This window comes from Xiphophorus couchianus, chromosome 2 (genome assembly GCF_001444195.1).
Source record: "Xiphophorus couchianus chromosome 2, X_couchianus-1.0, whole genome shotgun sequence".
NCBI classification, from domain to species: Eukaryota; Metazoa; Chordata; class Actinopteri; order Cyprinodontiformes; family Poeciliidae; genus Xiphophorus; species Xiphophorus couchianus.
The window spans coordinates 21825258-21848092 of record NC_040229.1 but is presented as its reverse complement, the minus strand read 5'-3'; the positions used below and the strand labels follow the sequence as shown (position 1 = coordinate 21848092).

General features: G+C 38.2%; 1 protein-coding gene across 1 annotated transcript; it reads right to left on the bottom strand.

Moving 5' to 3' along the window:
• Positions 1-1072: 1072 nt before the first annotated feature.
• On the bottom strand, positions 1073-19964 carry mbtps1 (membrane-bound transcription factor peptidase, site 1). The gene is made up of 23 exons (XM_028027859.1): positions 19791-19964; positions 16082-16607; positions 14887-15150; positions 12865-13080; positions 12665-12775; positions 10807-10916; positions 10571-10687; positions 10127-10194; positions 9730-9832; positions 9463-9614; positions 8260-8421; positions 7645-7789; positions 7280-7468; positions 6788-6960; positions 6559-6674; positions 6188-6344; positions 4558-4682; positions 4392-4469; positions 4097-4237; positions 3886-4017; positions 3207-3333; positions 2771-2901; positions 1073-1878 (listed from the first exon to the last, which is right to left on the bottom strand). The coding sequence occupies exons 2-23, from the start codon at positions 16323-16325 to the stop codon at positions 1676-1678; spliced, it is 3264 nt and encodes a 1087-aa protein (XP_027883660.1). The 5' UTR covers positions 16326-16607; positions 19791-19964; the 3' UTR covers positions 1073-1675.
• Between the last annotated feature and the right edge of the window lie 2871 nt (positions 19965-22835).

Sequence of the window (22835 nt, the reverse complement as noted above, 5' to 3'; positions counted from 1 at the left end):
AAGAGAAGCAATTATTGTTGTCCATCAATCAAGGAAGATTTTATGACAGTAGTGTCCAAAGTCAGATTTCAAGGATGATATCTTGCATGCTTTCGTTCTCTGTGTGGTTCAACACACCTGAATAAAATAATGGCTCATTAGTAAGCCTCTGCTGCCGTTTGCCCTGTTCATGACCCAGTTTGAGTCAGACTTCAACTGTTAAAACAATCTCACAATTAATTGACTTTGGAATATTTTGTGAAAAATCATACTTTCACCACCATGTTGTTGGCAGATGAAACAAGGTGCCTGTACCAGTTTGGGTTTCGTGTCATGCATTATGTATCCAATTTGACCTGTGTTAATCTTCTTTAGGTTCTTTCAGATGTGACTTTTCATAGTATTGCTTTTAGAAAGGAGGCTTTCTCCTTTCCAAACAAGCACGTCATAAACTTCAACATGCTAACTCTGGCAAGGCGAAGGCTTTTGGCTATTTATATGGTGATTGGGACAGCTTAAAGGGACAGTATTATGTATTTTCCAGGCACATATTGCCATATTATAGCACAATCAAGTAACTATTTTACCTTTGGTTGTTATAAGAATGATGTATATATTAAACATAACTGAAAAGAAATGTAACTTTGTAATTTAACACCATTAAATAGGGCCTCTTTCTCTTTATGAAGCTCCTGCTGTATCACTCTACACAATATGCATATAACAAAGAGCTGCTTGGACTGCAACGTATGTTAGCTAATAAATCTGTCTGAATGTTGTCAAAGGTGCTCACACTGACAATATTTTATTTGCATCACCAAACTGTGACTCAGCCTACTAAAGACGAAGGAATCCACCTCGAGAACATGTGTCCTACATGTTTTAGATGCGTCTCTGCCCCAACGCAGCTGAATTAATAGCTGAATTGCCTCCTCTGTATTTTATCCAGTTTTGCAGAGGGCCAGTCACAAATCAGTCATTTGATTCAGGTGTGCTGGATCAAGGACACATTTAGCTCCAGGCCTGGATTTGAAGACCTCAGCCACAGACCTTTTTCTTGCTGATTAAGTCTGACAGTGAAACAAAAACACAATGCCTTTGATGATGCTTTTTTTATTATTGATGCGATATCTGACCAAGTCTGTTGAAGACACTGGAGTCCAAAAGGGAGGATTTCAACAGAAAGCCTGACCAGATGTATTGACTGTATAAAATATGAAAACAACAGTGATGTTCAACAGATAGGGGCAGGACTTGAAAAACCAGGATCAGGCAATTTTACCCTGTTTGTGTGCCAACTATTTAAAGAGTTACTGACAAGTGTAACACATGTTTTAGGGTAAGAACAAATTCAATAAATATAAAAGTAAGATATTTTACTTATAAAGAACCCATTTGGTCAAAGAAGAGAAAAGGAAATGTTGACACAATGTGTACTTGGACTGTAGCTGGACCTTTGGGGACCAGACTTGGGTTTTGTCTAACACTGTTCATTGGTCCACAAATACACAAAACACCAACGACGGCCTTAAACGGACAAGAGGCACAAAAAAAAAAACGTTTCCAGGAGATGTCTGGCGAGCTTTAAAAAGCAGTCCAACAGTCTGCCCAAGCAGTTCAACTCCTCTGACTTATCTCGTCAACGTCTCAGTTCTGGAGTTGGGCCCAGCTATTCGGCAGCAGTGCAAATATGCAGTCACACATTGGGGGTTTTCCCAGCTGTCGCTGTCTGCTGCTGGAGGTATGTGGGCCGTTTGATCCGGGGTTTCCTGCGCTTCGGTTTGCTCTTGGCTTTAGTGAGCTGAACCACGAAAAATGACAAAACAACCATCGCTCCCAGGAAGGCGAACACGGGGATGGTCTGACCAACTTCTTGGTTGTAGCGACCCGGCATTATCCCTAAAGGGAAAGAGAGTAAATGCCATGAACAGCTTTGTCCATCACAGGCGCATCTCCAACGAGGACATCAAATGCATTTCTGTAATTCAATTGAAAAAGTAAATCATATTCTTTAAACACAACTTTTCCACCACAATTTTTCCCTCTGTTTCTTATTATAATGAATGAATGAAGTACTCTGAAGAACCAGTTTCTTTGGCAACTGGTTCTCACCCTCCTAGTGGAGGTGGTCAATGACTGACAAACATTTGTCAAGTCAGCAGTCTTCCATCATTGTGTGGGTCACAGCATAACACTTCTGTCTTAAAAATCAGTCTCATGTAATCTTATAATATGAGAGGCTGCATAATTGGTTTTTATTCACTGTAACTCATAACCAACAAAAATTAACAAATAAGTATGCTACAAAGCTATGACCTTCACTTTTTGCTTTTAATTATTGAAATAAATTACATTTTTAAAAATATTTTAATTTATTGAGAAGCAGTTTAAATGTTTTGTACCTCATTACAGTAAGTTTTTTATTTATTCTGTTTAAGTCAATTGAAAAATATGACTTAAGATTCTTTAACAAAGTATTTTCCAAAATATTTCTTCTTAGTTAATTCAGTTTCGCTCTTGTGGCAAACTAATGTAGCTCTAGCAGAATGATTGGTAGTAACATCTTCTTGCTGGATATTATACTGTATATTTCTTTATGTCAGCAGTTGTTTACAACTGAACTTATGCAAATAGCACATGAGCAGAAACATTTACTTAAATGAGCTTAAACCAAATTCCTTCAAAAGCGTAAACAGTTAACCGACTGCCTTTTATTCTTCTATTCAGAGATCAATTCAGCAAAACTTTCATTTTAGAAAGCTGACAGTAAAAACTTGTAGAGCTCTGTTACCTCCTGGGATGTCCCAGGCCCCGCTCTCCCCAGGGGACAGGGGTCGGACCTGGGGACGGTATGACTTCATGTTAGGCACAGCCACTTTGTCCAGATCCACTGAGAGAAGCTTCTGGTGCTTCCAAAGGTTACTGGTGGAGAGGAGAAACATGAAGATAGCAGCAGAGAGTGAGTGTCAAATTAACATTTTAAAAGGAGGCAGCATGTTCTGCTGCAATTATCCTATTTTGGTTCACTCAAAGTTTGGATAAACAGCACGTTTTAATTCATTTTGGAAGCTTCAATGCATCATTCTGTCATTTAAAGAATCATTCCTACTTCACATATCCTGCTCTCATAAATAATCTCATCAAGGGAGGAAAAAACCAAAACCCATAAATTGTTAAAATAACATTACAGGTCCATGAAATGTAAACTAAATTGAACTTGGTTTCACCTGGGGGCCGTCTCATTGAGTGGCTGTGGCTTTGCCCAGGATAGGTGGGGACACGCTGGTAGGGGGCGTGGCTTGGGGTCACCCAGGTGAGCCTCCAGAACCTTGGAGTAACGGTACAGGTGGTTCCCTGAAAAATACAAGTAATGTTTAGTTATACCTACAAAAGCAGACAGAGAGAAAGAAGACGTGGAGTTTCTGTCAGTGACTGTTACATCTGAGATTCTTGTCTAAACTAAACATTTATGTCTAACCAGTTAGATTCAGTGGACAAATTTATGGAACATTATTAAAATGCAAACTAAAACCAATGACTAAATAAGCAACCATCTCCTTAAGGGAGATGAGCATGTGATTGAAAAAATTATCTACCGATAATTTAATCCAATAACAAAAATATGTCAAAATTTCAGCTATGCAAACACAACATTTTAATTTATTCAAATATAATTTTTTTTTATTGCATTAGCTGAAACTTTGCAAAAAGGACTTCAAAGATGACAACCCTTATCCAATTTAACCTTGGCATTTTGTAGAAAAAATAAACAGTTTCAGTGAAACTATTTTCAAAAATGTCAAACTTATCAGACTGTAATGAGAAAGAAAAAGAGGTATTTCCAATGAGATTTTGTTTCCTTAAAGATATGTTGTGGAGGAGAAGTTGAGCTGGGGTTTCCCTCACCTTCCAATCTCTGGGGCAGTGGCCGCTCTGCACCTGCAGGAGGCGCCACTCTGCTGTGGGAGTGGCTGAGGCTGGGGGGAGTCATACTGTAAGAAGTATACTGCAGCAGAGCATCCAGCAACCAGAAACAGTCTGAGGAACAAGCAAGACGCAAAAACATAAATAAGAAGTTCCAGATGTGTGAAAACAGATTAGACACGAGAGATTTCACCTTTTTGTCTGTGACTGTCGTCAATGCAGTTTGAGTCTCCATACAGAGCTATCCGACCTCCCCCCTCTGAAGGGGTTTGGTACAGTCCCAGGATGGGAATTCCCTCGACCACAGCAGTCTCCTGCTTCAATACTTCCAGACCTGCACAGCCACACACACACTGCAGTTTTCTTTCTTTCTTTTTTTATCTAACACACAGATTAAAATGCTTGTCTGACTGTATGTGGCTGCCCGCCAGCTCCCTGCTACACAGAGCTGTCTGACAGTCTTTAAACTTTAAGGGGGACCCTGGTACCTTGATCTTTCAGGTTCTTGGCAATTACAATTCCATCTTCTGGGAAACGGGCAATGCTGCAGCCTGAGGCGTAATACACTGCAAGAAAGCCAGAGACAAAAGCTTTATTTATTTTCTGTGCCAATAGAGCCTCAGTGCAAGACCAGAGGACTCTATAAAATCTTACTGTCATGATCAGCCAGGGTGAAGTCCCCCTCATACAGCCCGTCGCTGAAAGCCATCCCCCAGACTGAGATCAGGTCGTTCAAGGCTGGCACATTAGCGCCCCCTGTGTCCGGCATCCACCACTGTCTGCAGGTTGCAGCAAGAAGATGCTTCAGGTTTTCAAATTAAAGCATCAAAAAACACTTTAAAAATCTGATATAATTCATAACTGTTGATACTAAAGCCCTGTAAATAGCTACATTGATAAACATCTAACGTTTTCTCACCATCTCTGTAGGCAACTGGGAATAAGATGATTTAAAATGCAATAACAAGGCCAATTTCATATTAAAACAGAGCCACCAGTCACAATATTTTAAAGCCATGAAGTTTGCATTTATATGCATAAACTGCTTTAAATCTCTGGTAGGATCTAAATGGAGCAGCTGAGTAATGGTTATCTGCATGAGGAGCTCCGAATTGGAGAAGCCGTGATGTACGACATCTATTACAGAGAACGAACACATAAATAAAAGCACAGGGAGACAACCTGTGACACAGCAAGCTGCACAACACAGTTCATCTTGGGAGTGTTATCACACGATAAAACTCTAAGTGAACGTAATTGTCAGGTAATAGGACGTTCATCACTAAAGTGCTGAATAATGGAGTGACAGGACGCATTGTTTATTTCACAGACCTACCGACTGAACTGAGATGGATCTGCTGTTGATGCTAAACAATTTCAGCACAGACATACTAGAAAATATTCACATTATGAGCTGTGCAAACAAACACAGACAGATATAAAGTGTTGGACTATTGGGTGAAATTACTACATTTTGTTTTCATAATACTGAGAACAATATGTGCATCATTATGTGCATCTGTTCAGCCTTTTAGGTTGTTTTGCATCCACTTAAACAAGCATGTATCAGAGCTTTAATTGAATCACAATTTGCAATATGATAATTACACATAGTCCACAAAAAACAGAACATTAGGGACCTAAAAAACACAACAACAAACAATAACTGGAACCTCTGTTAACACTGGAAAAACTGTGCAATCTGTTTTCAGTTGTTGTAAAAAGAACAAACAATAGAAAAAAGAGTACAAATAAAGCATTATAATATGGTGTTAACTTTACTGATTCTCTTATTCATTTAGATTTTTCCTATGTCAGGTTTTCTATATAAACATCACACGTCTTAGTAACTCTTATCAAACTAAATTTGTATTCTTCTGCATATATTATGTGCACACTACATTATTCTATATTACATAAATAATCTCCAGGTCATGAAGAGCAATGAAATATATCAAATGGTGATTTCTAACATGTTGTGCAAGGCAACAAGAATTCATCACAATGCATTTTTCCCTTGCATAAATATGCAACAGATATGAGTTTGTACCAAACACTTCACTGAAATAAAAATAATCTAATGTCACTCAAAGTAGGTGTCTGCTGTTATCGTATGAGCCACACCTTTTTAATGACACGTTTTATGATCGACCTGATTTTGAGAAAGTGATAACTGCAGCACAATGCCAACAGAGGCAATTAAATTACTCATAAATCAGTCATTAAATGTGTAGTTAGACGTGTAATAACTTGCGACAGAGTTGTATGGTTCCCAAGTTGTTACCTGGTGTTTTCATCGTAGAACTTGACCTTCCTCATCACCGAGGTGTTGTACCAGTCGCTGAAGATGATGAGCGACAGCCCGTTGTCAATGTCTCTCCTCAGCTTGGTGATCTCTTCAGGAAAATACTCTTCCTCACTGTCCACCATTAACAGTGTGCCTACAGCAAAACAAGAAATATCACCCTTAAATCCTTTAGAATAAAAAATATAGATATATGAATCTTAAAAAATGTACAAGCAGAAAAGTCGTTTTCAATTGGATGTCCCAGTTTTAATATTCATTAGGAAATCTGTCCCAATAAAACCCAAGAAAAAACATCCAAAATGGTTAATCTATATTTTCGTATAGGTGTTGAGCTTCTATGTCCGTACCATACTGGCTGGCGTCGAAGCATGTCAGAGGTGCTCCCAGAACTTCCACAAAGTAGCCCATGCTCCTCAGATGCTGGTACATGTCCCTGAAGTTGGTGTGGATGTGATCCCCATTCCTGGAACCAGAATAATATCCACTAACCTTTAACCAAGCTGATTTACAGGAACAATCCAATAAAAATCTCTCATGCAAGATGTGAAAGATGAAGCAACTCCTGTAAATGTGTACCAGTCCAGCGGGTCGTTCTTCATGCGGAGGTTGTCACGGGGAAAATAGCCGGGTGGGTAGCGCAGATTGTGGTACTGGTCCCACAGCACCCTCTTACTGCGAGGTGGAGTGGGCACGATCTTTACTTTTATGGGTAGCTTGACTGTAGACGTAAGCTCCCCTCCAACTTCTGACTGTGAAAAAGAAACGACACGAATAATTACAGCACATCCATAAAGATGGACTCCTTTAAATGATCCATACTGGAGCTTTACAAAATATCCAAAAATATATATATAAACGGGCAAGATCTAATGGAATACATTTCCTACACAAAAAAAAGAAAGAAAGCTATTGGGGGCTAATGAAAGGACTACTGACTGCAAAACTAAAACAGCTAACAATAATTTCATAAATACATAAAGTACTAGAATATATCTTAACTAAATAATTTAAAACTGGAACTCAGCTCATGTGGGAGTTGTTTACTGTAGTGTTTTTCCTCTGACTTACATCATTCTCTGCAGGAGAGGCAACTGTCACCATTATATGACCTTGAGCAATGCCCTCCCACGATGCAGCTTTCTTGGCCACAGAGATGGACACGGCCAGGTAACCGGCCCACGGCCACAGCACAGGTGAGTATGAGACGGCCACATCGATGTTGTCACCGTTCTGAGGCAGGTACGGCTGCCAGATGGGCTGAGCAGAAATAAGCGATATTTACTGGCAGGGCTTAAAGAGAGGATGTTCATTTAATCTATGAGTTCATTACAAATACATAAAATAAAATAAACTAGAACGTAAGATCAGCATAGCCAGTCCAGAGTTAACATAAGGACCGTGATTCCCCTTTATTTACCATCTTGGTTGCCTACCTTGTCAATAATCCTGCCTGTGACCCCCATGCCATTGAGGATGGTTACGTTAACGATGGTGGGCATTCCTCCGTAGTAGATTGGCTGAGAGCAGTAAGGCCACATGTATGGACACTCTGTCAGGTCGATGTAGCTGGGAGAGAGACTGAAAGGAAACCTTATCAGTTACACCAAACACAAGGCTGGAATCAAGCTGTGAAATAATATCTAACATCATGAGAACAAAGATTAAATATGAGTTTTTTGTTTGCGTACAGGCAAACTGTTTCTCACACCAATTACACACATACAAGTGGATTATAAGATTATTCCACATCCAGATCAGTTTCTGCTGCTGATATTTACAGGGTGATAGTATAATAAAATTAAAACTGCTGTTCAAAACAAACTTTCCCTGCAGGTTCAACGTAAACATACAGTATGCATAAAATTCATCAAAGAGGACTCTAAAACCACTGGGCTGGTCAGTTACATCATCTTTGGGTGGGGGTGGGTGTGTGTGTGTGTGTGTGTATAAAAACAACATGACTTCAACAGATTCCTGCTCTCTGTCTGTGCACAACCCTCTGTTTCCTGCTTGTGTTTGTTTTTGTCAATTCACACTGGTGTGCTCACCTGGCCTGGGGTCTGTAGCTGTTCAGAATCTGATATGCTCGGATCAGGTCCAGTTTCCCGTGGCCCTGCTCAAACATGTTGACCCCGGGCAGCCTGCGAGCCGAGGCAATCAGAGCCTGTTTCATGGAGGCGGGGTTCACCAGCTCCCGGTTGAGAACGGTGCTGCAGGAGGAATCAGAACAGACTGAGTTCTTGTGACTCTACTGGTGTCGGATTCGCCAGGTTGCAACTCAGAGAGGAGAGTGTGTGTGGCTGTGATGTTTAACACAGCAATATAAGCTGACAAACTGGCTCAGTAACGGCTCTGCAACAAGAAAGCTTTTCACTGTGCTAGTATGTGATACTGAAAGACGGGAAATAACACCAAAAACAATCAGCAGCGTGCCTCCGCACTCATAAAGGATTACAAAACCAGAGATAATAACAAGGTTAAGCTTCAGCAATCTGGAATATATATCGTGAAATGTTACACTGAGCTGACAATTCACACACTGTTTAAAACACTCTACACAGGGATTCCTTGTAGAAATAATCTGTTATGTTAACAGAGGGAATCAGTTCTGGCAGCTTCTTTTTCAGTGTCTAACATTAAAGATGATTTCTTTTGTCTCTGAGGAGAGAAATATCCCATTAACCACAATCATTGACACTAAATTTATTGGCTCTGTCAAAATCTGACATTTCTCTGTCAGAAACCAATTTCATCTTGTTTTCTGGCACATAAATGCCAAACAACATTTCGTTTGCAAACAAACACAAGAGCAAAGAACAATAACAAATCCACCTGTAGCAGACTGGGTCAAGAAAAGCTTTCCCAGTCCTTCATGTGGAGAAACTGGAAACAAGCAGAATGCTTGATTGTTGGAGTTAATTATCTGCCCCAAGCAGAAATGTTCAACTTTCGGAGTATGGTGTTCATGTGTGACGCAAGGACAAAGTGGTAGATGGATAGACCAATCAGGGCTCTGTACTTTGGGTATCCTTCTATGCCCTTTTTTTCAATAAATGGCATTTAGCAGGTGCAACAGGTTGCATTTTGCAACCAAAATGTAACATAATTATAATTCAGAAGTGGAAAGCTCTTAGCAGTGAATGCAGGCATTACAATTTCTGTATCTCTCTCTTTAGAGATTGTTTGTGGGGTGTAAAACTAAAATATCGTCACGAAGACACAGCTAGATTAATCTGGCTTAAGAATCTCACCTGGCCAAAAGGGTGACGGCACCAGCAACCACAGGAGAGGCAACGCTGGTACCAGACAACGAGCGACATCCCTCCTTCAACCCTGAGCCTCGAACCCCTGAACCGTAGGTCACGATATCGGGCTTTACTCTGCCGTAACCCCCCGGAAGCTCCTGCACAAAGATACAATAATCAGACTGAACCCACTTCTGCATGGTACTAATGTTATAGACGTTATAAAATTGGCCGTGGACAAATTCTTTGGAGATCTCAATGTGTGTAACTTACCCAAGTTGTCATGCCTCTGGAGGAAAACCTGGCTATGTTGTCCTCAAAATCAATCCCTCCAACTCCAATCACATCCATCTGGTCAGCTGGATTGTTCAAGGTGCTGAAAGGTATCCCAAAATACATTTAAAAAGCTCAAGGGAGACATTAAAGGTTAATAGTAATAGCACTGTTTCCACAAGCAGTGGAAACTAGGCCCTCATGTCAGAAATTAAATTGGGAACTGCTGACCTATTGCTAAGTAATTGGTTCCAGTGCTAGATCACAGCTGGCCAACGTTTAGCTTCTCTGACGGTACAGCATCTTTCTAAGATCCACTGAATCAGTATTAACCAGATCAAAATGGGATTCCTTCAAAGAAGCACCAGCTGTGTGGAAGCTGAAAAGATGAACGTACCCATACAGAGGTCCGTCGTTACCGATAGCAGAAACCATGATCACTTTGTTGGCAGTCAGCTCCCACACCTGGAAGTCAAGCATACGAAACAATTGCAAAACAAGTTCAAGTGAATTCTTCAGCAAATGTTAAAAACAACAATAAACAGTATGATCTTTGATGGACCTAGTTTTCAATAAAAATTTGGTTAATTCTAGGAACACACGCTTTCATGTATACATGGAGGTTTTTTTATGTTTGATTCAAGACTAAAATGTCTGTTAATCTGATCAATATATATTTTTCAAAACTGACATCTTTTACAATATTACACAAAGAAGAACACCTTGAAGACCATTTGTTTGACCTGATTGAGCTGACTGTTGACCTGCTATGCCTCATTTACTTGTTGTAATAAAGAAGACTACATAGAGCTTCTAGGCAACACCCAGTTTTATGCTTCACCTTATCAACAAAAGGATGGTCCATGAAGTCAGGTCCACCAATGCTGAGATTCAAAACATCAATTTTCTTCAGGATGGCATAGTTGAAAGCATCCAGAAACCATGAGGTGTAGGAAACCTAAAATGTGAAAAAGGCTTACATTTTGGCTTGATTTGAGAATTAATTTCCATTGCATTTCTTTAAATGTAGATAAAATCAAACACTGCGCTTATATATTGAGCCTGTGCTGCAGGTACCTGGTTGTTTGTGAACACTCTGAAGATGTGGAGCTCAGAGTCAGGGGCGAAGCCCTGACACTCCCTCATACTGGCTATAACTCCTGCTACAAACGTCCCATGTCCCAGGCCTGAAAAACAGGATGAGCAGTTGATCACAATCTGAACTATTCAATAACAAGATGCTCAACCAGTCACACCTTAACATGTCTCTGCGTTCACAATACAGATTATGCCTCATTACACAAAATAATGTTTCAATTAAAATAAAGATTACTGATAATAATCAAGACTTCTACATGTTTCATGTAAGAACCTTAAATCTTTCCAGACTCAAGTTTCAAGAGCTTATTTTAAAATCTAAAACACTTAACACAACGAGTGCAATACAGATATTTCTACTGTGGTATAGCTTTAAACATAAAACCTGGCAAACCTGAAACTGGAAGCACAAAAACAAATGAAGGAATGAATAAATGAAGGGAGGAGTAAAGGAAAGAATGAATGGCATAAAGACAGAAGAAGGAGGGAAGGACATATGAAAGGAATGAATGAAGGGACGAAGAGAGGAAGGAAGGAAAAAATAAGAAGGAAGACAGGAAGGAAATAAGAAGGGATGGAAGGAAGGAAGGAAGGAAGGAAGGAAGGAAGGAAGGAAGGAAGGAAGGAAAAAGGATGTAAGGAAGGAGAATCAAAGAAAGGAAATAAGGAAGGAAAAAAGGTCATAAGTAGAAAGGAAGGATACAAAAAAGAAAGGAAGAAGAAATTATGTAAAGGAAACATTCAAAGAAAAGCATAGAGAATAAGTCTAAAGACAGAAATATGTTTTGATTCCTTTATTTTCCTTTTCATTCATATTCAGTGACAAAATATGAATTGTATTTCTGGCCTTTGGTCAGGTAATCAGATTACTTATAATCAGGTAATCAGATTACTTATAATAAGGTATTCAGTGTTGTGAAAGGTCAATGTACAGAGTTGTGCAATGTTTCATCTCAACAGAACTAGGTCAAGGTTCAGATCAGGCAGATTAAAATGAACAATTTTATGAGTTTACTACTTAAATGAACTAGTTTACAGCCATATACTGTTTTTATTACCTTAACTTGTTCTACATTCTGTAATATACAAAGGGTTCCTAGACTGAAATTTCAGTACATTTTCAAAATATAAAAAGAGCCTAAATCAATACAACTAAAATAATTATGACAAATAATCCTTTAACGCAATACTTTTTTAATGTTTTGTTGGTAGTTAACTTCTGTAAAATGTTTAGACAACTTCTGCTTTAGACTGAATATATTTTTATTTTTTTGTTTAGACTATATGCTGAGTTTCAAATATCAACTATAATTTGACCATGCAGAATTAGCAGCAAGCATGTCTGTTGTTTTACTTCACACCAACTAGTAATGTTTTGCCATGTAATCGCATCGTTTCCGCCAAAAACACACTGTATCCAATCTCAGGAGGGATTGCACTTGATTTTTCTCATTTTGAATTCTGTTTCAGGTGTGGTACGAGTGATTTGATGTCAGATACAGACTAGATCCAATATTCCCAGTTAATTCGGACCAGGTTGATTTTGATCTATCAAACACTGCAGGGGGTTCGGTGTTTTTGAAATTCATTTCATTTTTATTTTAGCTTCCATTACCCAGCCAAATATTTCTGCCCAAATTTTTGTAAAGCGAGATCAACTAGTCCTGTGTAAACAAACTGAGAACAACAGCCCAAACAGTCTTACCATTTCAGAATGAAAGAAATACAGGCAAAAGAAAGACCTTCAAAACCCCAAACATTATTATTCTAAGCTTCTCTTACCTCTGCAGTTAATAAAATAAGTAGTCATCTGACCTAAAAAGTTTTTCCTCCTCACCATCATCCAGAGTCTTTTCATTGGTCCAGTTTGTTCGTTCCTTGACGTTCTTAAAATGTGGATGCTTCTCACTCAGCCCTGTGTCAAAAACCGCTACCTTTACACCAGAACCTGAACACACACACAAAAAACTTTTATTGGAACGAAATGCTAAGATTATTATGTTTCTTTTTCCTTGGAAGTACAAGTCACTTTCTCACCTGTGTGTCCCATCTGCCACAGAACATCTGCCTGCAGGATCTGAGCAACGTGGCGGGGGATGGCACGCAGCAGCCGGCGGCTGGAGTGGCGACCGGTGGCGTGCCAAAAACCCGAGCCGAGCGACAGGCTGGTTCGCCTGAAGGGTCGAGAAGACTGCCACGACTGCCATTTTTGGGAGTCATGTGTGCCGTTGCAGGGTGCAGTAGGTTCAGGTGCTACAAGAAAAAAATTAAACAATGAACACAGAGAGCAAAATTAGTTTTAATCTCTACATAGTTTTTTGGAGTATGTCTAACAGTCAAATTCACTGTTATTAACTTGCAGACATGCAGCCAATCTTTTTGTTAGCATTATTAAACTGATTTCATTCTAAACACTGCCATTGTAATGTATTCATATTAAAATGTACGACTGATCACAGATGCCAAATTTGAAATTGTCTCCGCATAATCTGAGTCACTGAAAGAATAAATTATCATCAGTTGATTATTAAGCAACAGTAGAGCTCTGCACGTCTTTTTGAGGCTTTTAAAGCAGGAATCAGAAACCAGTATGAGATCCTTGTGGTAGCTTAATCCTGAGCAACAATACAACATTTACATGGTAATGCAGAAAATGTATAGCAATGATATATAACATGACCTTATTTTATTTAAGACATAAAAGCAACAACAGATTCAAAAGTAATGAAACATTATACTATTCCTTTGACTTTTATTTGGAACTATGTTTGATTCTCAAAAGATATCTTGGCTAGAAAAATCAGTCTTAAAATAAAGTTTTAGATGTTTGTTAAGCCTTCCTACCTCATGTTTTTCATGAATATCACCACAGATGTTGATTATACAGATATTTACCAAAGGTCTCGCAGGTCTAATTTCAATGAAAGATACTTCAAAGTACTGACTCAAACAGGCTGAAAACATATCTTTCACATAAAATAGATTGAAGTTTACGTTTTTAATGTAATATTAGTGCTGGACAATAAATCAACAATATATGTTACAACAGACAAGTTCAATATCAATAAATAATACATCTGATAGAATATTTAATAAATAGAATATTTATTCAACTCTAATATAGAACCACACAACATTCTGATAGATGTAGGCAGGAAAAGGGCTTTAGCTGTTCAACCTCTCATTATTGATATCAATTGGCACAAAATGTTTATATCATACTAGGTTTTTCAGCCATATTGAGATTGAGTCTTAGTACTCAAGTCATTATGGCTGAGTTGAGTACGAGGCACTGTGGGATCAATAAATGGTAGAAAGAAAAATAGTACTAGTAAAGATAATTCTCTAAGATATGACTGGGTTTGCATCTGGTGTATTCATAATGACACCTCTGAAATATTGTGGAGCTCATAAAGGAATGTGTTTCTGCATAATTTGGGAAGCAGATTAAAGTTTTACTTGTACTTGCTTTGAACCTTAAAAAAAACAAATAAAAACACCCTTTAACCTTATACCTTTTAATCTTTGTCACTTAAACTAGAGTAGCAGCACCATGGTTACTTATGACTTTAAAATCAACTGCAAACTTTCTCCAGAAACTCACACCACCCATAGTGACACAGCATGTTAATAAGCAGGCTGGTGGCACACTGAAGTCTTTCATCCAGTGCCAGGCTCAGGGCGTACCCCTCCTACTCTTCTCTGACTCACCTACTCCCACCCAAAGAGAGCTAACAGACGTTCTGTGTCCTACTTCCCATCACCCTTCAACACAAGCTAAGACCCATCAGCAACCCCCAAGCTGCTCCGGCACTTTGCATCAGGATTGTGTAGGTGCACTGTGCACCTACACTGCAGCACAGCATTCCCAGAGATTTCTCTGTCTGAGACAGAAAAATGCACCGTCTCTCAGAGCAAACAAAGCCAGTCTGTGAAAAGCAGCAGCTGAACTGCTTCCTGTTTCTGTTCAAGGTTTTGGATTTCTCAGACAGTCGTGCCAACCCTGAAAAAAAAACAGATTCTTATCCTTGCACAATGACACCCTACTGTACGACTTACAGGGAATGCACTTGAGGGATCGGAAAACTTTGCGTTGCGGCGTCACCCTCTTGATGTAAGGGTGATCCTCTAAGGTCAGCAGGCTGCTGGACGAAGCTTGCTTGATGTGGACCAGCTCGAAGTCACTAGGGAAGTCTGAAGCCGGGTTCTCTCTGGGAACGATGTGCCACTCTAGCTTTTTGTCTCCAACTCCCCTCAAGGCACTGCTGATGTACAGGCTGCGGGCCTTGGCTGAGAAGTACCCTGTAAACGCTACGATGTACTCTGCAGAGACACAGAGTGGACAGCAGTTAGAGAACAGGAAAGGAATCAGTGTTCCTGTGCATTCTTTGCAAAGTTTTACAACACTTAAATGTAGTTTCACAGAATTATTTCATAACTTGGATCATCATGCAGTTGAAAGATTTTTATTTTATCTTTCTAATTAAATGAAAGATTTTTTTTCTTTATAAGTAGATGGGTTGCATTTTTATCACATAATGCAGTCTACCAAGAAAAGAAAAGAGAAAAGGAAATTTAATTTATAGTGATTATGAGATGTTTTTCCAATAATCCTTCTAAAAGAAGCTCAATCTTTGTCTCATGTGACCACAGCATATAGGTACAGTTTAGTCAACTTTATGTTTACAAAGACACATTTCCGGCATGCAGCTCAAACAAAGAGGTTAGAATGTAGACATAGAAATGGCTGGATATCATTTCAATGCTTATCTCTGACATTTAGCTCCAAACCCCACAATTTCTAATTGTTACTGTGGTGCAAACTGATTTTTCTGTGACAAACTTTTGTTCCTTAACATATTTTTATTGCCACAATTGGTGTCAAACCCATTTTGGCATTCTGTGACGCTAAAAATTACATTTGGTGTTAAAAATGTCCAAAATACTTCTTCCATATTTTATGTTTAAAACCACCTTAATGTGCAGTTTTCAGGAAAAAAAAAAAAATATATATATATATATAAAATTGATTTACTGTCAGCTTATACATTTCTAAATAACCAAAAACAAAAAAGGGAAACTATAGTATTGTATTGTATTTCTTTCACTTTATGCAACCGTAATAAAATTTGAACATGTGGTAAATATTTTAAAAACATCTTAACCAGGGGTGCCCGTTATTAGTGCAAGGTGCATTTAGTCTTCAGCAGAAATGTTAAATGTCTAATAATAATCAATGAAAACAGTTTCCTACCGTGTTCTACCACCTCAGAAGAAAACTCCAGTTTCAGGGTCAACTGGGAGCAGTTTGAACTGGCTGGCGAGGGGAGGGGCTGCAGGTTGGGGGGCTGATAGTCAGATCTGGCGTTTGCCTCCCGTTCTGACCCCATCCCCACCACAGGCAAAAGGCCTGCCAGCGTTCCCAAAAGTGTGGATGCCAGCAACAAGAATAGAACCATTTTGCCTCGTAAAGAAAGTAGCACGAACTGTGATATCATATCAGAGGCCGAGACGGAGCATTTTCAGGTCCACAGCTCCAAAAATGAGTCCATTTTGCAGACAGCCTGGGCAGCTAGATTAATTTCTTTCTGCGTTTTTTCTCCATGGTGGCGGTCCAGAGCGGCGGCTCAGCGACACGGCCGGAGAACAAACACAGTTGCCATGTTGGGAAGTGGAGCAGTCGGAGGAAGAGGAGATGGCCGATGGGAAGATGGTAGTAAATGTGAGAGGGATGGCTGCTGGTGTTTTTCTGGAATTATACTGGATTCTTTTTTTTTTACCTGAAAAAAAAAAGAAGTCTAAGAATAAAAGCCTAATAAACACAAATTGTAGTGTGTGACAGTTCATACAGTTCAAAAATTATATTTCTAGCATGTGAAGAAAGTAGATTTTAGGAAACTGAATCAAGTGTTGACTGAAAAAATTTAACTAGTTGTACCAATCACTCATCCAGAGATTTGAATTGACCAACATTCACTTGATCCATAGTCCAAAATCTATCAAAAAAAAAAAATCAAATAGGAATATTCCCCCATATTTATGCAACAAAACTAATTACTACCCATCCACAAACAGAAAATGTTAGACAAACGTTAGGAATGTACTTAAATTTACAAATTACTACGGGGTTTTTTCCTGAATTTTATGTCAGCATAAAAGCCAATAGGTCTACTACAGAACCCTCAGCACATCTTTTACCAAATTCAAACTCACAATTCATAAAAGCCGAAGATCATCATATCTTAACTCAAAAAGTAGAAATTACTATCAGCTAGGAAAAGCCTGACCCTGCATCTCAACAGCATTACCTCCATCTTTTAAGATTAAGCTCGCAAAGACATTATTCAAAATCTAATCAAGCGTTGATCAGTTTCAAGGTTGAGTGGATTAAACCTGGAAAGTGATCCAAGTTTGAAAATCTGTAAACCAATTTCAATATTTGACATTCCCCTGCTGAAGAAAACAGCATTACTTTACAGGCTTTGAATACAGTCGGGAGTATTTCTTCCACTGTGCCAACGGGAAGGAAGGGAGGAGTTGTACAATGATGCAGGATTATACCCCTCCGTACTTTATTTTGTCATAAGAAGTGAAGTTGGTGCTGCACTCTGGGAACAGCCTTGTTACTGAACAGAGCATGCATGAAACATCAAATCTAATTCAGATTCACATTGCATTCTGACTAGCCTGAAATTGTGCTATATACAACTATGTGATTTCCCGAACACACACACCTGTGTCCATATAAAACAAAAGATTTGTGCAAGTAAAGATCATTCCCTTGTGGCCCGAGAGGTTTTTGACAACCCAGTAATGAAAAACATCACCAGAAATGTGAAACCCACAGAGTCCTCCATGTGTTGGTTACAGGTCAAACAAGTCATTCTTCTTTCCTGCACAGCCTGTCAAAGCCTCTGCTGACCTTTATGCCTGGAAAAAAAGACTTAGCATCAACACTGCTAAGTCCTCTTTTCCTACTTTGTGTTTTTAATGGTCTAAGCCCTCACCTGATCCTCACTCTAAACACTTGTTTTCTGGCTAATCCTTTAAACAAGCAGCATGAAGGCTGCAAAGATTTATCATGTTGAACTGTAACGACACAGTAAGCGTCACATGTTTAACTTAAATCTGCAGAACTGACTATTGTAAAACGTACAAACAAAACACAGACTCGCAGGTTTGTGTCCAACTGGTTGGATGTGTAAAGGAGACACAAAGAAAATCAGATTAAAGCGTTATATATGGTTTTGTTTAGAAATGGACGCGAGACAATTCGGTGAGCAGAACGCCCTCTTGGCATTAATACTGTTGTTTGAGCCACAAGTTGATATAACTTGCGCAGATTCAGTTGTACTTTTGTACATTTAATTTACCTTTGCAGTTAACTTTTATTTAGCATGTGTGTTTTGTTTCCGATTGGTGACGTTAATCAAGACACAATGCGCATAAAACCACACATTATTATCAAGAGCCTAATGGTTTCAGTTCAACTGACCTTCAGTCTCTCTTCCTCTGCTTAAGTCTTAATAACAGAGTTCAGATAAATCTTCAGGAATGCCCTTAAATAAGATGATAAGAGTGTATGTGATGTAATTAAAAGCCCCTGGCTGCTATTTGCCTAAAAGGAGGAGGATCAATCAGGACTTCCGTCGGAGCAGGATCCCTCAGGATTCAACAATAGGACTGGGAGTTGAAACTCAGTGCTGTAAAAACAGTCCAGGTCTGGTTGGGGCTCAGAAGTAAAACACAGGTTGGGCCCACTTGTGTCAACATATACACCAAACCACATAAAACATGCTGAAACAATAATTAGACAGTAGACAAAACTACAAAAAAAAAAGGTCAATCTGAAATTCTTGCTGTAAGCCAATGATAACAGTGGTAAACATAAGAAAAACAATGGAGGATGTTGAGTCAAATGTTTTTCTTTTCAGCAAAAAATCACTTTCGTGTAATATATGGCAATCCAACACATCTACAGTCAGAAAAGTGCTTGTATAAATTAATGAGCTGCTAGAAAATGATTTGTTGACGGACTAGGGTGACAGCTGAAAGCATGATGGATCTCCTTCAAGCAGGTCATTAAACAAAGTATGACCAAAGATGTTACCGTTCCCGGTCAGCTTTCTCAGAAATGTGGAGCATCAATAAACAAAATGTTCAGAAGGAGACATCTGGGTGGACTATGGAAAAAAATCAAAGCATCAGGACAGAAGACTCAAAGCAACATAGCAATGTTTGTGAGCAGACTTTAAGAAATCATCTAAAGAAAAAGAAGCCAAACTAGAATCCTTTATTTTCAGTTTTAATGGTTCCACTAACAACTTTAACAGGCCGGATAAAAGAGATTCATTGATACGTCTCATTCTGGACATATGGCAGTCATTATCTCACCATAACATGCAATGGTGGACATTTCTCATATATTTATTTTCTAATGCTATTGTCTTATTTTCTTTCTGAGTTGACTAAATGTCCTCCAAGGCCATTTATACAAAGTACTGGACCTCAACTGCAGTTGCTCTAGATATGTGCAGTGCCTTACTTTACATGTTCAACTAATAACGAATAATTAGCTTTGCACCAAATGTACGAACCACATGTCTGTGTATATACTCATATAAGAGCAAATCAAAGTGGGGCTAAAGAGAACCCAGTTTAAATCCTTCTATTGTTAAATATAAGCTTTTTCTGAAATGCTACAAACCACAACAGCTTGTGTTTCAACAGCCTATCCAGGATAAACAGGGCAACTATTATAACACGTAGAAAACAATAAACATGCCAGAGAAGAACAAAGCTATAGGTAGTAAATGTGCCCAAAAGCTTCACGTAGTCACTAGCTTTAGGCTTTGTAAACAGATTTTTGTTTCTGAGCGAGTTTATCACATGTACATTGTTAGCTGTTAGCTTAGCGGTATTTAGCAGCAGCTGTTAGAGGGTTGTGTGTTCTTCATACTCACCGACCTCACCTAACAAGGCTAGCTTTGCATTTATGTATGCGTTTGTTTCGTTTAGTGTCCGTGTAATGCGTAGTTCATGCCTGCTTGATGCCTGGTTCAACGTCCGCTGAACAAAAGCTACACAGAAGCTGGACGATTCAGCCGCAAAGTGCCTGGTCTGTGAGGGGCGCCATGTATGGCTAAATAGTTCTCCCAAATCTGGAGATGAGGTGAGCTTCTATTTACGACGTTAACGACTGATTTCTTGCATTTTTAAATTTATTTTTTTTAATCATTTCTAATAATAGCCTAATTCTACACACCTTTATTATCGTATCTTCCGTTTTTCTTTTAAATGTTTAATCACATTTTGTTTTGGGGTTTATGTCAAACCTGGCAACTCACTGGGCCTCCATCTGCTTCACTCCTGTCTCTCTGGTGTTCAGTCGATCTGCGTTTCTGCCAGAAGAGGGCGCCGTTCAACGTTAGAATACAGTGGAGAATTCTATTCCATTTGCTTTAAATTTCTCTATTTACTCTCTTAATCTAATTTAGCTTGGGACTCAAAATATTCTGATAATATTGTGAGAAATGAATGAATGGTTAATGTATAGTTAATCTGCTTATATTGGGGGGAAATAGAATATAATCTGTTTTGTAGATTCAACAATTTTAGATTTTTTTAGAGGAGTTTTTCAAGGTTTGTTGGAAGTAAGCAAATACATCACATTCATGTGAAGAGTCAATATTTAGGTTCTCAGTTGGGTTAAGATCTGCTGCGTTTCCTAACCACGTCTCCAAAATGTTAATGTCCTGACCTTTTAGTCCCTTTGTTTGACTTCAAACATGAAGTTCTATGTTCAGAAGGAGGACCTTTTATCTCCGTATTTGTCTTCACTGCTCATCCTGCAGAATTTCAGTCCATCCATAATGTACTTTTAGTTAACAGTTTAATCTGCATCTGTTTTTTTCTTCACTGTAATCCAAGTTCACAATGTGAACTATAACTGAAAGATCTCTCTTGCAAAAAAATAAAAAATACAGCCCAATTTTCACTTTAACATTTGCTTTCTGGGATGATCCCTTCACCTGATGAGTTCAGTTTTAAAAACATCGATGAGCACTAGCTTTTACTTTTTTTAATGGTTATTTTGCATCAAAAGTAAGTCATTTTAAAACTGAAATAAATTAGTATGAAAAGAAATCTAAGTAAAATATACAGTGGATGAGTGCTAGGCGGACACAGGTGCACTCAGTAGATTCACACATTTCTGGAAATATTAGTCAAACAAGTCTTTTTTATTTAAAACCACATTTAAAAATAACAAAATGAAACAAAGTTGTGTTTGAGTGCTCCAGAGGCATCAACAACTCTTTTTTTTATCTAGAAAGTAAAAGAGGAATCAGAGAGTTAATCATCACGATGATTAACTCCAAAAGAAAATAGCAATTTTCAGCTAACAGTGTTGAAATGAAAAGTAAGCATTTACACAAAATCACATAAACATAGAAATGTAAAAACTGTGCTCTTTCTGGAAAAATGAACTAATTTCAGCATTTCTTTGAACTTTATGTGCTCAGTCTTTTTTCTTATTTAATCAAAGCAAGTTCATCTAAATTGTTCATTTGTGACTTAACTACAAAAATTACATCCTCTTAAAGTGGATGACCTCATTCATATGAAATGTTACTTAAAATCACTTCAGCTGCTTTTTATTGCAATATTTTGTTTTTCTTTTTCTTTTTTTTTTCAAAAAAGAAAGAAAGAAAACTTATAATGCTGCTTGTGATAGAAAAAACACATGTTCTGGGTTCAGAAAAAAATGTTATGTGACTGATAGTTCTATGCAGGAATTTACATTAGGTCCAGTCTTTAGCAATAACCAATAGGACTAGATTAAAACAACATAAAGAAAGGAATCAAAAGAAGATCGAAAACTTGAGGTCAGCTGATGTAGCTCAATAATTTAACACGGGGATAAACAGAAATGATTCAGACTGTAATAGTCAGTATTAAGAGTGCAGAGTTTATCTTTAGAGCCAATAATTCTTATATGTTCAGCTCTAGTCTGTCTCTCTGTGAGTGTATCTAGGAATAAGATCATTCAAAGAAGAAATTATCTTCTCAAGTAAAAAACAATGAGGTCGTTTAGGGTGGATGGTTGTGCAGAAATTAAGGCAAGTTTCAAATTTCCTGTTAATCTTCAGAACATTTCTATTATCAATGTTCAGACTTTCTTTATTTCAAGATATTAAGACCCTGGGAGCCTTTGGACATAATGGCCTAGTTCTCTCAGGATAGCATAGTGGACATGATTATCTGCAATAACTATTTTCATTCTAAATTTGACAAAAACCCCATGTTTGTTTTGACATAATTTATTTACTTAGAGATAACAAGACCTTGAGAGAGTTTAGCTGCTAATAAGCTTTTCTATGGAGATCAGATAATTTTTTTTTTTAAATCATCTCATCTAGAAATATTTTGTTCTTTGTTGTGATAATGCCTTATCTTTAGACACTAGCTAAGTTTTAGGGAGTTTTACTTTAAGTTTTAGTTTTAGGGAACTAATCTGTCAGCAACAGCAAAATGAAAGTGAGAACTGTTTCTGCAGGCTGGGTTCTAACACAGGTTCTAATCAAGTTCAAATTTAATTAGAACAACAAAAACCTTTTAACTCTCATACTAAAGTTGGTCATGCAGGTAAAAACAAGATATTTGGTGACACTTGAAACTTTTAAAGTTTGTCTAATGACAAATTAGTTAAAAATGTTTTTAAAAACGATTGAAATAAGTTGTTCAGAATCCTGCAGGCCATAGCAGCAAACTAAACGTGGGTTGTGTTTCTATTTATCCGACTCAGCGCTGGCTACTTAAGTTTATAGATTATTACAATCGCAGAGATTTTCACCTGCTGGCTGTCGAACAGTATGCAGTTTGATTAACTTTAGCTTTTACCAATGGTCAACATTTTAGGCCGGACACCTCCGAAGAAAAAGAAAAAACTCTCCAAGGATTATCAAAACGTTGTGCAAAAATAACTGAAAGACTTTTAAACAATGATA

What these genes read in the sequence shown, in the direction of transcription:
- mbtps1 (XM_028027859.1), bottom strand. Translation starts at nt 16,325, where the DNA reads ATGATATCACAGTTCGTGCTACTTTCTTTACGAGGCAAAATGGTTCTA. An exon ending in ATCCCTCAAGTGCATTCCCT is followed by an intron (nt 13,081 to 14,886) that starts GTAAGTCGTACA and finishes TTTTTCTTGTAG; the next exon opens with CACCTGAACCTACTGCACCC. An exon ending in CAGGCAGGATTATTGACAAG is followed by an intron (nt 7,469 to 7,644) that starts GTAGGCAACCAA and finishes ATTTCTGCTCAG; the next exon opens with CCCATCTGGCAGCCGTACCT.